At 35.3% G+C, this 12,791-nt stretch overlaps 1 protein-coding gene across 1 annotated transcript; it reads right to left on the bottom strand.

Annotated features, from left to right (window-relative positions):
• Positions 1-906: 906 nt before the first annotated feature.
• Positions 907-12,382, bottom strand: LOC128559676 (carbohydrate sulfotransferase 11-like). Its single transcript, XM_053552006.1, has 3 exons — positions 11,840-12,382; positions 3,230-3,537; positions 907-1,573 (listed from the first exon to the last, which is right to left on the bottom strand). Exons 1-3 carry the CDS (start codon positions 11,922-11,924, stop codon positions 917-919), a joined length of 1,050 nt encoding a protein of 349 aa, XP_053407981.1. The 5' UTR covers positions 11,925-12,382; the 3' UTR covers positions 907-916.
• Between the last annotated feature and the right edge of the window lie 409 nt (positions 12,383-12,791).

The following is a 12,791-nucleotide window of genomic DNA, read 5'->3' as shown; positions in this document are numbered from 1 at the left end:
TGGATTGAACCCTCACTGGGAGCAGTTTATGCGTGAAAAAGCAATTCAGATGATAATCAATGCTAAAAGTCCTCGCCTATTAATGTAGAACTGATATAAAACTTCTCGATAGAAAATTGCCATACTCAAAATTTAAAAAATCGAACCAGTAATAAGTTCTATATTTTTGTTTGTCATTTTTAAATTTTTTTCATTTTTTTTGTTTAAAAATTTTTATCAACTAAATGCTCTAAGACTGTTTCATGGTATTTTGACCAGTACTCAAGTAAAGTATTCCGCACTAATCGGGATCTGAATACCGACCTCTGTGCCTGACATTAGAAAAATGGTCATAAAGTATGTTTTTAAAACACTGTTGTTGACTGAAAAAGTTTACACTTTTATAACAAGATCAATGGATGACAGAATATAAGGTTGATGCACAATTTTGCCCCCTGGATATAATTAAAGTGATACGGTAACTTTAAGAACTTGCCAGTCATAAAAATACTTTTTTAGAAATTGTCTGTGTTAATCGTTCTTTTAAGAATATGGCAGTGCTACACATGCCTTTGTGCTTATACATATAATCATTTTAAAAAGTAAAAACATCAAAATATCTGTTAAATTCTGATTTTCAAACATAATGGTTTTTCTTCCGTAATATTGTCAATGTGCATAAAGTTATTTCCCTTCAATATATTACATAGAAGTCTAAACATAGGCTAAATAACATCTCAGCTTCTGATGCGCAAAACTGCTTCTAGCTTTGGAATTTGAGAATAAAAATGGCAAAATCTAGCCTGTTCAGTTCATCAGATGTGACGGATAAGGAAAGCCAAATATATAATAGTCTTTGTAATATTTTTCCCACAATTTATGTAATCAGTCATTTGGGAAAATTGCTAAAAAAAGTTTCAACAGCTTATCACTTGATTCAGAAGTGTAACCCGTAAATTTCCTTTGGTATATCAACTTTTCCACTGGCACCAATGAGTTGCAACAAAGTTGTAATATCATCGTGAAAATATTTGTGGACAACTATAAAGTCATACTGCATTTCACACGGCCGACACCTTTCAAAAAACGGATATAAATGTCTGTTTATGGTTTTAGTTTTTTCATGTAAAATAAGTTGCAGAAATTCTTTAAATGAAACCGAAGGGTCTTTGATAATATGCTTCGCGTAAGCATCTCTATCTCTGTACGCAGATAGTAACCTTTCTAGTGGTTCTCTTACCATTATTACTCTCATACCTTTTTTCTTAGACATAAGTTTCTGGAAATTATCCTTGCAATTTTTTTGGTACTTACGCACCATAGGCAATGTAATTTTGTTAATATCACCAGTAAAATTGTTGTCAAGAGCGTAAATCATGCGTCTAGTGTTTGTCGAAGCCACTTTAGTGTTTATACAAATTGTAAAGTCATACTTGCGACTTATCCAAAAGTCTACATTTAATCTATATTTTGCATTGGGATAAAGTCGTATATTGTTTTCCTTCAGAAATGTTTGACATCTTTCTTTGACAAGATTTCCGCGTTGTTTAGCTGAAAGTCTTTGTCCATTTTCATTACACAACTTGTGCATTATCTGAAAAAGTGACAGAATGTTGAAACAGATGTGGTACCACTTTTAACTTTTAAGTTAGGAACTCTTTGACGACTTTCTATAAGTTTTTTAGAAAGCGATATTTGATAACTCAATCCGTTCATTTGAAAAAGATCGAGCTCTTAATATTCTTTATATGGGTCCTAGAAAGCACCAAAATGATTTCCCCCATTCTTCAAATGGGAATATTCCATGACTCTGAGCAAAATGTTTAAATATTATAAAATGCCGCCATCTAAACCTAAAACGACCGGTGGTTTACTTCAGCTTGCAGTTAAACTGAGAACAAACGAAATCGACAAAAAGTCCAAACTCGATAATGCGAAAACCTACGTTAAGGACAAATGGTTTACCAGAGTGAATGTTTGTAGAAAGACAAGAAAGAGAAAGGGCTGTCAAAGGACAAACACAAGAAGGTAGTTGCATGTTAGAATGTCATAAATACCCTGGAAATCGGGAACTTTACACAGGCTCTTTAAAAAAACATGGTGTGGATTTAAATTACCCACTATGTATAATTTCATCAGTCAAAAACTCACAAATATCATAGCAACTGTCAAATAATTGTGGTATGGCACGTATGTAACGTACAAAATCACATTTATATTATTGCTGAGGTCGTTTGTGACGTCGATGAAATTGGAATTCCAATTATTCATCAACACTTTGGTAAAATCTGACGTCAAATTCAACTTGAGACTACAAGATGAGGGTTGTCAATGAGGCGACAGCGATTACACAACCCTAAATAGCTGTTTCCATGATTGTGTTATTTCATGTCACATTCTTTGTGTTTTGTTAGGGAGTACCCACAACCCCAAACCTGCTTGAGATGATGGGGGCACACCCCCACTCTTTTCCACGTCGGCGCTATGCATTTACCATTCATTTGTCCAACGGCCGCACAAATGCGCATACTCATTTGCCTCGATAAAATTTAGTCGCTCACAACGGCAGTGAAGACGTTTGTCTCAACATCTTTAGAAATCGGTTTTTCTATTGACTTCCTATACATGTAGACACCTCATCAAGGACTGAGTTTAACAAAGATAAAAAGCTTCAATGAAATGCATTACAATGGTTGTCTCGGAGGGATGGGGTGCGTCATGGGGGTGGTTAAGGCCACTGACTTTAAATCACTTGCCCAAATGTTGGTTCAATAAAATCTGTAAAAATACCCTTTGGAAGGAAATAATGCAACCAAGAAGAATAACAGCAAACTAGGTTGTAATGAAATGTGCAACACCTCTCACCCGCACCAACCACTATCCCCCTAGCACCAACAAAAGTGGAACTCTATTACACATGTCGAATGGACCTTATGATCCCAAATGACAAAAAATATAATAACAGTGATTCCAAGTATGGGGACACTTTCTACAGCCGCCACACGACACTCTTTAATAAAATGAATGAGGTAATGAAATGTGCAACACCTCTCGCGCCCTCTAGCACCGACCCGAGCGGAACTCTATTACACATGTTGAATGGACTTCATGATCCCAAAGGACCAGAAAATATAACACACTCGCGGCGTTGATATATGCACAGAGGGGCATCTGGGGTGTTCCTTCTCCAGGATAAGCCCAACAGAAACAAAAAACAAAAATGCAAACTTAATTAGTCACATGTACTTACATATTTAGTTTTGATATAGTCACTTCCGTAGTCCGTCCCGTAATATTTGGTTTCTTTCGAACTCCTATCGCCATCACATCGAATATGTGATTTGTTGACGTATTTTGTTTCGAGATGTTTCATGGACATGTCTTCTGTTTCGTATCTAGCACCTTTATATTTCGATTTAGAGTTTCTCTTGCGTGTCTCTTGAACATTGGAAGTGGTATTTGGTATCTTAAGTTGATCCATTCGGCTTTCTTTCACTGCTTTAGTTGTCTCAATACGTTTTGTCAACAGTTCCGCAAAGATGAAAGATAAAGGAACGGCTGGATAAAAAAAATAACAAACAGTTGTTATAGATAGGTTACGTACAAATATTAATTCGTTTCCATTGCTAGAAAACATTAATTCATTTCAATGAAGAATATTTAATCACATCGCTCAAATTCTATTCTTGGAATATGGCTTTTCCTTGGGGATACTAATCCGTTTTACTCCGGAATTACACACATATTTGAAATCTAAAAACACCTTTTTATTAGTAAATAGTGGACGTATGATCAATTGATTTGTTATGAGTAGTTTAACATGAAATTGTTAGATTATAGAAAATATAATACGATCGTATTCATTCTAGATTTAAAAGCCTTATATATAAATACTTTACCTGTTCAAAAAATTATGATAGCTCGGCGTTAATTTGTATGTTATTGAATCCCTTTCTAAGTGAAACTGAAAACAATAAGACCTAACAAACAAACCCGATGGCAAGCTTAATAATAAATTTAAATGACATAATATTTTGTTTTCAGAATCATAGAAGCACAGTCCAAACTACATTGAGACTATTACAGTTTTTGATTCTGTTAAGGATACCATCGGAGTCCATCAAACCATTGTTTCGAAAACGAGCGGACATCTAGGTGGAAAAAACGTCATTCTGTAAGACTCACACGATGACTTATACACCCAAGCGGGGTTTTGAACACACATTAGTGACTACGCCGAGGCGAAAGTTATTTGAAGTCGGCAACATTGAATATTCGGCAATAAAACCACCTTTCAAATTACAAGTCAATGTTTAAGGTATCCGATCCACACATATGTAACATTTTGATGCTTGTGACTCCATGTCTTTTGGTATCATTTGAAAGAGTTGTGTTTGCTGAACAATAATTAGTAAGATTACTACAAATAATGTGCACGAATCACTACAGTCTTTTTTTTTTGACTGCGAAATATAAATCGTGCACTGTATGTACTAGATTTCTGTTGAAGTATCACTGAAAACTACAATGTATAAAAGGATTCTATGACAGAAAATCATGCAATTTATATTTTAAGAATAGAACTTTTTAAATTTGTAATCGTAAATTTCTTGTAAGAATAATATTCCTTTGTCAAACCTTTTCTGTGAAAGAAAAAAATTCCTCTTTTATCTTTCAAGTGGTGATTTTCAGCGGCGTACCTAAGAATACGCATATACGTCTGTGCGTACAATTCAAATTCGACTTCGTGAAAAGGAAAAGGCTTAAAATGCAAAAAAAAAATGCAATAAAATGTAAAGCCTTAAGAGGCTAGGTGGCTATTTAAAGTTCTTCATTTGAACAATATAATCTTAAAGTTAATGAGATTATCAAATTCATTTTTGAAATATGACACTGATTTGTGTTTTTTGTTTTTAACAATCGTGAATAAAGTAAAAAACGTAAAAGGTAATTGTAAATTTCATGGAATCATATAGCACAGCAAACACAGCCAGAGGCACAGACCGCCAAATAAGCCTGCCACAAATAGAAACACTCATGCATACAAGCAGACACCAGTACACAAACTGACAGCGAGGACAAAACGAACGGATATGTGTATATTAAGTATCCCTTGGTTAAAGTTTTCTATAGAAGAACTTACGCATAGAAATGCCTCACAAGAACCAAAATGCCCAGGTGGCAAACTTAAGTAGAAACATTCAAACAATGCAAGTGTATTAATGCCATGGAAAATATGCAGATAAACCCTGAAATGTTAAGAAAGTTTAATATAAGATGATCAATTAAGGGAATCAGTTTGCGATACTCTGACAAAAAAAGAGATTCTATTGTGCACATCATGTGAGGAAGCCATTCAGTTGGCTTACGGAAGGCCGGTGATTCTACCTAGGTGGCCGCCCGTGATGAAATAATGCACGGAGGGGCACCCGGGGTCTTCCTCCACCATCAAAGCTAGAAAGTTCCCATATGACCTAAATTTGTGTCGGTGTTTCGTTGTACCCAACAAATCTACTGTGCATGCAAGTTTCTACGGCAACGACCGAGCGTTCGTTTCAACAAACATACCAACACATTGCTATTTATGTCCATTAAACCCCGATGTATTCAATTTTGGCATATCGGAAAATTTGTTAGCACAAAGCAGGACACGGGGGCTTTAGTCTGACGAAAAGAAATCTGGAACAAAATTTAAGGAATACAATTCACACACTGAATAATATTGCTATGGTGTTTCGTGACCTTAGGCCAAATATCTATTGAGGTATGTGCGACACAGTCTTTTATACCTTTTTTATGCATATTTTTGACTTAATCAAGGACAATAACTGGTCTGGATGAGTATTATCTCTACTGAAACGCAAGACGTGAATAACTTACCATGCTGAATGATATTTCAGCTATATTTCATAATCCTGGCTGGGTCATATTCTGTTTTAGTTATATGCTACACAAACCTAGGACTTTATTTTGCATATTTCTATTAAGTCAAGTGCCGTACCTCTAATCTGGCTATGTGAGATCCAAATTAAAGGTAGCAGGGTACACTTAGATTCGAACATTTTGGGCACGACCAGGCTTACATGTAGCGAGTCGCAATATTGCACTTCCCTAATGAGCAGAATGAGGGTGGCCATTTTATAAATTGCGTGCATGTTTTGTGCTTTTAATTAATGGCAAGATCAGGACTCTCATACAAGAGTACAGAAAGTTATCAAAACGAAAGTTTTACACAATCCATTAAAAGTAGCATGCCAAAACCATCAATTTTGCCCGTTTTGAACAGCCTGCAATGATCCCGCTGCAGGAACAATGCCCAATTTTATTGCATTTCTCAGTTTAATAGGCTCTACTGAACTTCAGGATATAAACGGAATGGGGGCCATCCAGGTCGTTTTTTCACAAAATAGCGAAAAAGTTTATGAGTATCAATCAACAAGCACGGAACCCTTCCGTGATTTGAATTTCCCGCGCCAAGGTGACTCACCGATTCATACAAAGCTAGCAGCAGTTAGTTTTACAACTTACATCAGAACTTTACATGTATCGGCTGTTTAAATTTTCTAAAGAATTAACAATCATCATCTCTCACCTTAATTTACAGACATGCAAAATCACGAAGTTCTAATTATAACAAATATTGACGGGGGCCAAAATTCGAAGTGTACCCTGCTACCTAAAACACCAGCTGCATAACTTCCTACGCTGAATAACAATCCTCCTGTGAGGTTTGAATACTTGGTCAAATACTTCTTTTGATATTTGCACAACACAAAATAGGACGGACGGACGAACAAGGGCAAGTCCAAGTGTCTACCCCCACCCCCGCAAAATGAATGGCGGGGACACAAAAAATGTAAGTAATATTTCCTACTTCAAACGTTTTCCAATCGAAGGTTTAATAATCTTAAACCAGCCTATCTATTCTAAATAATTTTTGCCGTATGAAAAACCATAAGAAACTTCAACAAGAAATCACAGAGTGATCTTGGGGCCCACCATTGAGCCATTTTTGAATGTTCCAAATTTCAAGACTAAATCAAGGTCAAAAGCAAGGTCAAAGTTCAATTCGGTACACAAAACTGTGCATGTGGTCCATGCATGTGGTCCAAATTTAAAGCTGTAGCTTGAGAAATGTGAAAGTAGGTCACTAAATCAATTTCAAGGTCAAAGTTCATTTCTGTACACAAAACTATGCATGTGCTTCAAATTTGAAGGCTGTAGCTTGGGAAATTTGAAAGTAGGTACTTGGTCAAAATCAAGGTCAAATTTCAATTCAGAACATAAAACCATGCAAGTGGTCCAAATTTGAAGCCTGTAGCTTAAGAAATGCGAAAGTAGGCACTAGGTCAATCTCATGGTCAAAGTTCATTTCAGTACACAAAACTATGCATGTGTTCCAAATTTGAAGGCTGTAGCTTAAGAATTGTGAAAGTAGGTCACTAGGTCAAAATCAAGGTCAAATTTCATTTCGGAACACAAAACTATGCATGTGGTCCAAATTTGAAGCCTGTACCTTCAAAAATGTGGAAGTAGGTTACTAGGTCATTGTAAAGGTCAAAGTGTATTTCTGTACACAAATATTTGACCCTAGGGAAGTAATTTGGATAATCTGGGTAGAGGACCGCTAGATGATGCTATATACCAAATATCAAATTCCTAGGCCCTGTGGTTTTGGACAAGAAGATTTTCAAAGTTTTTCCCTATATAAATCTATGTAAATCATAGAAATAAACAAAGGGCCATAACTCACTCAAAAATTGTTGAACCGGTCTGATGTTCAGGGGGACACAACTAGGGTACCAATACATCATTCTGGCAAAGTTTGGTCAAAATCCCCCCTGTAGTTTCTGAGGAAATGCGATAACGAGAAATTGTTGACGGACGGAAGGACGGACGGACGGAAGGACGACGGACCACGGACGCAGAGTGATTTGAATAGCCCACCATCTGATGACGGTGGGCTAAAAATGGGCATGATGATAAAACAAAAGAAATAGTACATGAAAAATAATATCAGGTGTAACAATTTTAACATGACATTTGACAAAAGTGAGATCTGACGAAATGTGCCACCTTTTGAATAATAGTATACCAATTAATGATCAAGAAGAAAAACATAATGACAAGCGGGACAATAAACGCCCGAAGGTTATATAAAAAGATGATGAGAGCAAAATCTAAAGCACTAGAATGTTTGGGCCCCTAATGGCAACATTTTCAAGCCAAGTATTTGATGACACACGGCATACTTTACCATAGAAAAATGGTGTTGGTTTTTCCGTATGGCCAATAATACAAAATACAAGCTATTTATAGCAAAAAAAGGAAATAAATTTTACAACAAATTAAAAGACCACAAAAAAGTCTTAGTGGACAAAAATTCCTTACCCGATATAGACATGAAAAGTGGTCTCAGGTTTTTCTACGGCCAATATTAAAAGGTTACTGAAAACCTATCTATAGCAACAACAAAGGGAAGTTATTCTATAAAAAAATTATGTCCACGAAAAAAACGGATCTTCCAAATGAAAAAGTATATTTTAAGGTTTGCTCAGGACAAAAAAAAAGTATGATTTGAAGATTTGACCTTGCTGTTATCCTGACCTTTGAGCTACCACCCTGATTCATGCACTCTGCACATCATCACCACCTACCTACAGCCCAAGTTTATAGTCAATACCTTGCATGGTTAATACGTTATGTTCCGGACACTAAATATGATTGATATTTTAGCCCAATTTGTTACTTTGACCTTAAACCTACAGACCAGTTTTATGTTCTCTGCACATCCCCTAATCACTACCTACCTACATGCAAAGTATTAAGTCAATAACTTGAATGATTAATACGTTATGCTCCGAAATATGGCAGACATATTTTTCGGCGGTAGCTGTATAACATGGATTTTTACCTATATTCTATAGTAATCGGGGCACGGAACAGTTACAGGTGCGCGTTGAAAAGATAAACCATTTATTACTAAGTTTTAAATGACATTGAATATCAGGACGCACATATTAAATAGAAGATATTTAGTAGTTTTTGTTACCTACGAACTAAAATCATTTATTTTAATTTTAGTATTTAGTAATTTATCATCGAAAGAGAAATCGAAAATATACTTCATTCCCCGTTGCGTACCCCTCTTAGATAAGCTGAACAATCTTAAATTTCATGAAAATAATGACTATGCAAACGACAACAATGTGCAAATTAAATTGAAAGGTCACTATTCCATTTTATATGTAAGTATTTACCTATTACTTTACCACGATAAAAAATATTTCAACAGTTATTGAAGTTCTCCCAAACTGCAAATATTCAACATACTTCAACTTGACTTTTTGCTTTAAGTTCTATTAAAACTGGGAACTTAACCGAGTTATTAGAATTGTTGGGGCCACTAGTGATTCCAAAGCTTCTAGGATTTTTTTATTTCTAGTCCAACCAACTGTATGCGGTTCGAGATATTGTGCTAGTGGGTTACTTAATATTCCAACACGAAATTATTTCAGAATTAGCACAGGACGTCAAATCATTTTGACCTTCTATCACTGAAAGGATACCTATTGATCAATTTACACCGCCTCGATAGCCTAGTGGTAGAGCGTCCGCTTCGAGTGCGGGAGGTCGTGGGTTCGATCCCTGGCCGCGTCATACCAAAGACGTAAAAAATGATACTAGTAGCTTCCTCGCTTGGCGCTCAGCATTAAGAGGATAGTACTAGGACTGGTCAGCCCGGTGTCAGTATAATGAGACTGGGTGGGGTATCATGTCATGTGTCTACGGCGTGATATTCCAGTGAGGCAGCACTATAAAGTTGGGCATTGTGCTCACAGCTACAAGTAGACACCGCCGTTCATATGACCAAACAATTGTTGAGAAAGACGTTAAACCCGAACGCACACACACACACACACACACACACACACATTTAAATTTACTGCTAAGCTGAAATATTTGCAAATGGATCATGTGTTCAAACAAGCATATCCAAATCTTTTCTATACGTACATTCTGTTTAATTCTGAATTTTTTCATGCGCCAAACCTTATTACCTCTACGCCGTTTGTCTTTTTAAAGACATTTCTTGTTAATCTTTAGCTCAATTTGTGACCTTGACCATTGACCTCAAGACCTGGTTACATATCAAATTTAAAGTTAATATCTTGCATGGTTGTTTTGGTATGCTCTGAAAACCAAATATTATGGTTTTGACATTTTGTCTCATTTTGTAACCTTTACCTTTGACCTACATCGTCTTATCGGCATCTGTCATTATGCGAAGTTTAAAGTCAATGTCTTTAATGGCTATAAACTTATGCTCCGGATAGGAAGTATGACTGACGGACAGACGGACGCACGCGCCATCACATCATACCTCCCGTTTTTCTAAAAATGGGCGTATGAAATGTTAATACATATAATTAATATGCTAAATTATAGATTATTGTGCTTCATAATAAGTATACGTATCCTGTGATTTAGGTATTAAACAACTGTGTCAAATAACTAGTATGTTCAAACTTATCCTCGTGTAACAAAATATGTGTGTTCTCAAAATAAAATAATTATACGCTAGACTGAAAGCGATCAAAAGCAATGTGATATATATTTCTCATTTTTATTTTTTTTTCTTTATCTACAGCTTGTAAAAATGTTTCGCATGAATCGAGTCGAAACGCTTTTCTATGCTAGCTATTAGATAGTTTGAGATTTCAACCTTCGCATTTCCCTTCAACTTCTCTTGCGAAGTTAACGTATGAAGTTGAAGTTCGATTAAAATTCCTTGAGATTTCAAACTTTAGAATGAACCTTACTTTATTTAATCCGCCCATTCAATTTATCCGTAATTCTGATCGTTTATTTTCGTGCATTTTGATATCAATGTCCAAAAGGGCAGGGCTTTTACAAGAGGTTTAAAAATGAAAATTAAATAAAAACATTTCAATTCATATAATTATCGCATGGATATTAGTGCGATTACGATAAAAAAGCGAAATAATGTGAACAATGTAAAAAATCGTTGGTGTTGCTCCAAACATTTAGATTTTATATAAAATGATGTCAGTATACAATTTACGATTGTAAATCATACATGAAAGAAAATGAAAATGATAATCATATCAATGTATTGTATTGCTGATAGTGTTCTTGAAAGATGGTGCAGTTAATATTTTTCAAACAAAAACATGAAACACCAACTATTACAAATGCATTTGTCGAAATACTTTGAAATTAAGTTAAATATATGCGATAAAGCAAACACAATAGGCAAGACCATAAAATATAAAGGACATATTCATCCGTCAAGCTGTTGACTAGTATTTCATAGTTTTTTCTAAAAGTTTTTTTTTCACTTTAAATTGGTACTTTGTACATCGAATTCCTTAAAAGACGCGTTCTTCTTGTAGAAACTCATAAACAATGTACCTGATGAAAATCTAACCTTTTAAAAGATATGTTGATATCATGAGCCAATATACACAAGTTATGAATACAACTAACAAGCCAAATGAAACAAATGTAAGATACTCTCTTGATATCAAACGTTTTGGCATCATGACACACTGCATAACCCTGTATAATGCGAAACTCTCAGACAGCATAATATAATCGTGCCAAGAAATTTTAGTTCTTAGCAACTGTATTAATCTTATTGAAGACACCGTTTACATTTCAAAAAGTGTTAAAATCAGAAATGGTTGTCCTAAGAACGATGTACAAGTCGTATTTGGATCTCTAAAATAAATTACGATATCCATAAGAAAAATCTGAAGTAGCACAATTGAATAAAAGTATGTTACTAATTAGCTGGATCAAATAGAAAAGAAATCAATAAAAGAACAAAACTTACCCAGCAAAACGCCCACGAGCATCAACTTCTTGAAGAAAGATCTTGACAGCAATTTCCTTTTGTCATCAACATGTTGTTCATACATCTCTATGTTTTCTATATACAGTGGTCCGGCATCCACATGTGCGTAGTTTAAAGTCCAGTCTCCTCTGTTTAATAAGTCACTTATTGCTGATGATTAATACTATTCTATGCCTTTTGAAAAAAAAGAGTGTTCCGCGAAATTGTTAATTACCTAAAGATATTTAATCCTTTATTTCAACCTTTTTATACTACATTTATCGCATTCTATAAATATCGAACTATCAGTTCTATTTATATCGATTAAGTTTTTGCAAACAGGTTTATTGCACAGGGATTATTACGGCGTGAAGTTAACTGTGCAGACATTTAAATATACACTTAGTATCCTCTGCTTAAAACGTTGATGACTTCCCCCAACTTCAATGTTTACATATAATGTTTTGATTCTAAAAGCAGAAGTCACGTGCAGTATGACAACTTTTATAATCACCAGCATAAATGAAACGAAATTGTTTAAAAATTGGGATTTAAACTTCATTCTTGGGTAGGTAATAACCCTGTACAAACTTATCAAGGTAAAACGCGTGAGCTTAACTGATGTGTATTGGTTGAATACGCTTCAGGGCGTTTTTTTCATACATTACACTCTCTTTCACGGTAGAAACTGTTAATTACTCTTGAATCTAAACCAACAAAATGTTTATAGTTTTAACAGGCACGTGCCCAGGTGGGGGACCCTGGAGCTGTGACGTAGTTTTGCACATGCGCATTAGTTGTTGAAAGTAGATTTCGATTGGATATAAGAATGGTCAAGTGTGTTTGTAACGTACGCATGCGCCAACGTGCTATGTTTTACGCATTTTGAGCCGCCATTTCGAAAACTACTGTTTGTAGACTCTGTGTAAATCAAGAAAACGCTGATCGGAAG

This window comes from Mercenaria mercenaria, chromosome 9, assembly GCF_021730395.1.
Source record: "Mercenaria mercenaria strain notata chromosome 9, MADL_Memer_1, whole genome shotgun sequence".
NCBI classification, from domain to species: domain Eukaryota; kingdom Metazoa; phylum Mollusca; class Bivalvia; order Venerida; family Veneridae; genus Mercenaria; species Mercenaria mercenaria.
This window is presented reverse-complemented; position numbering and strand designations above follow the sequence as displayed.

Excerpts from the sequence above, each read along its gene's own strand:
- LOC128559676 (XM_053552006.1), bottom strand. The coding sequence starts at position 11,924 with ATGTATGAACAACATGTTGATGACAAAAGGAAATTGCTGTCAAGATCT. Across the intron at positions 3,538-11,839 it reads GCTCGTGGGCGTTTTGCTGG|CCGTTCCTTTATCTTTCATC; the intron begins GTAAGTTTTGTT and ends TTTTTTATCCAG. Across the intron at positions 1,574-3,229 it reads ACTATATCAAAACTAAATAT|ATAATGCACAAGTTGTGTAA; the intron begins GTAAGTACATGT and ends TCACTTTTTCAG.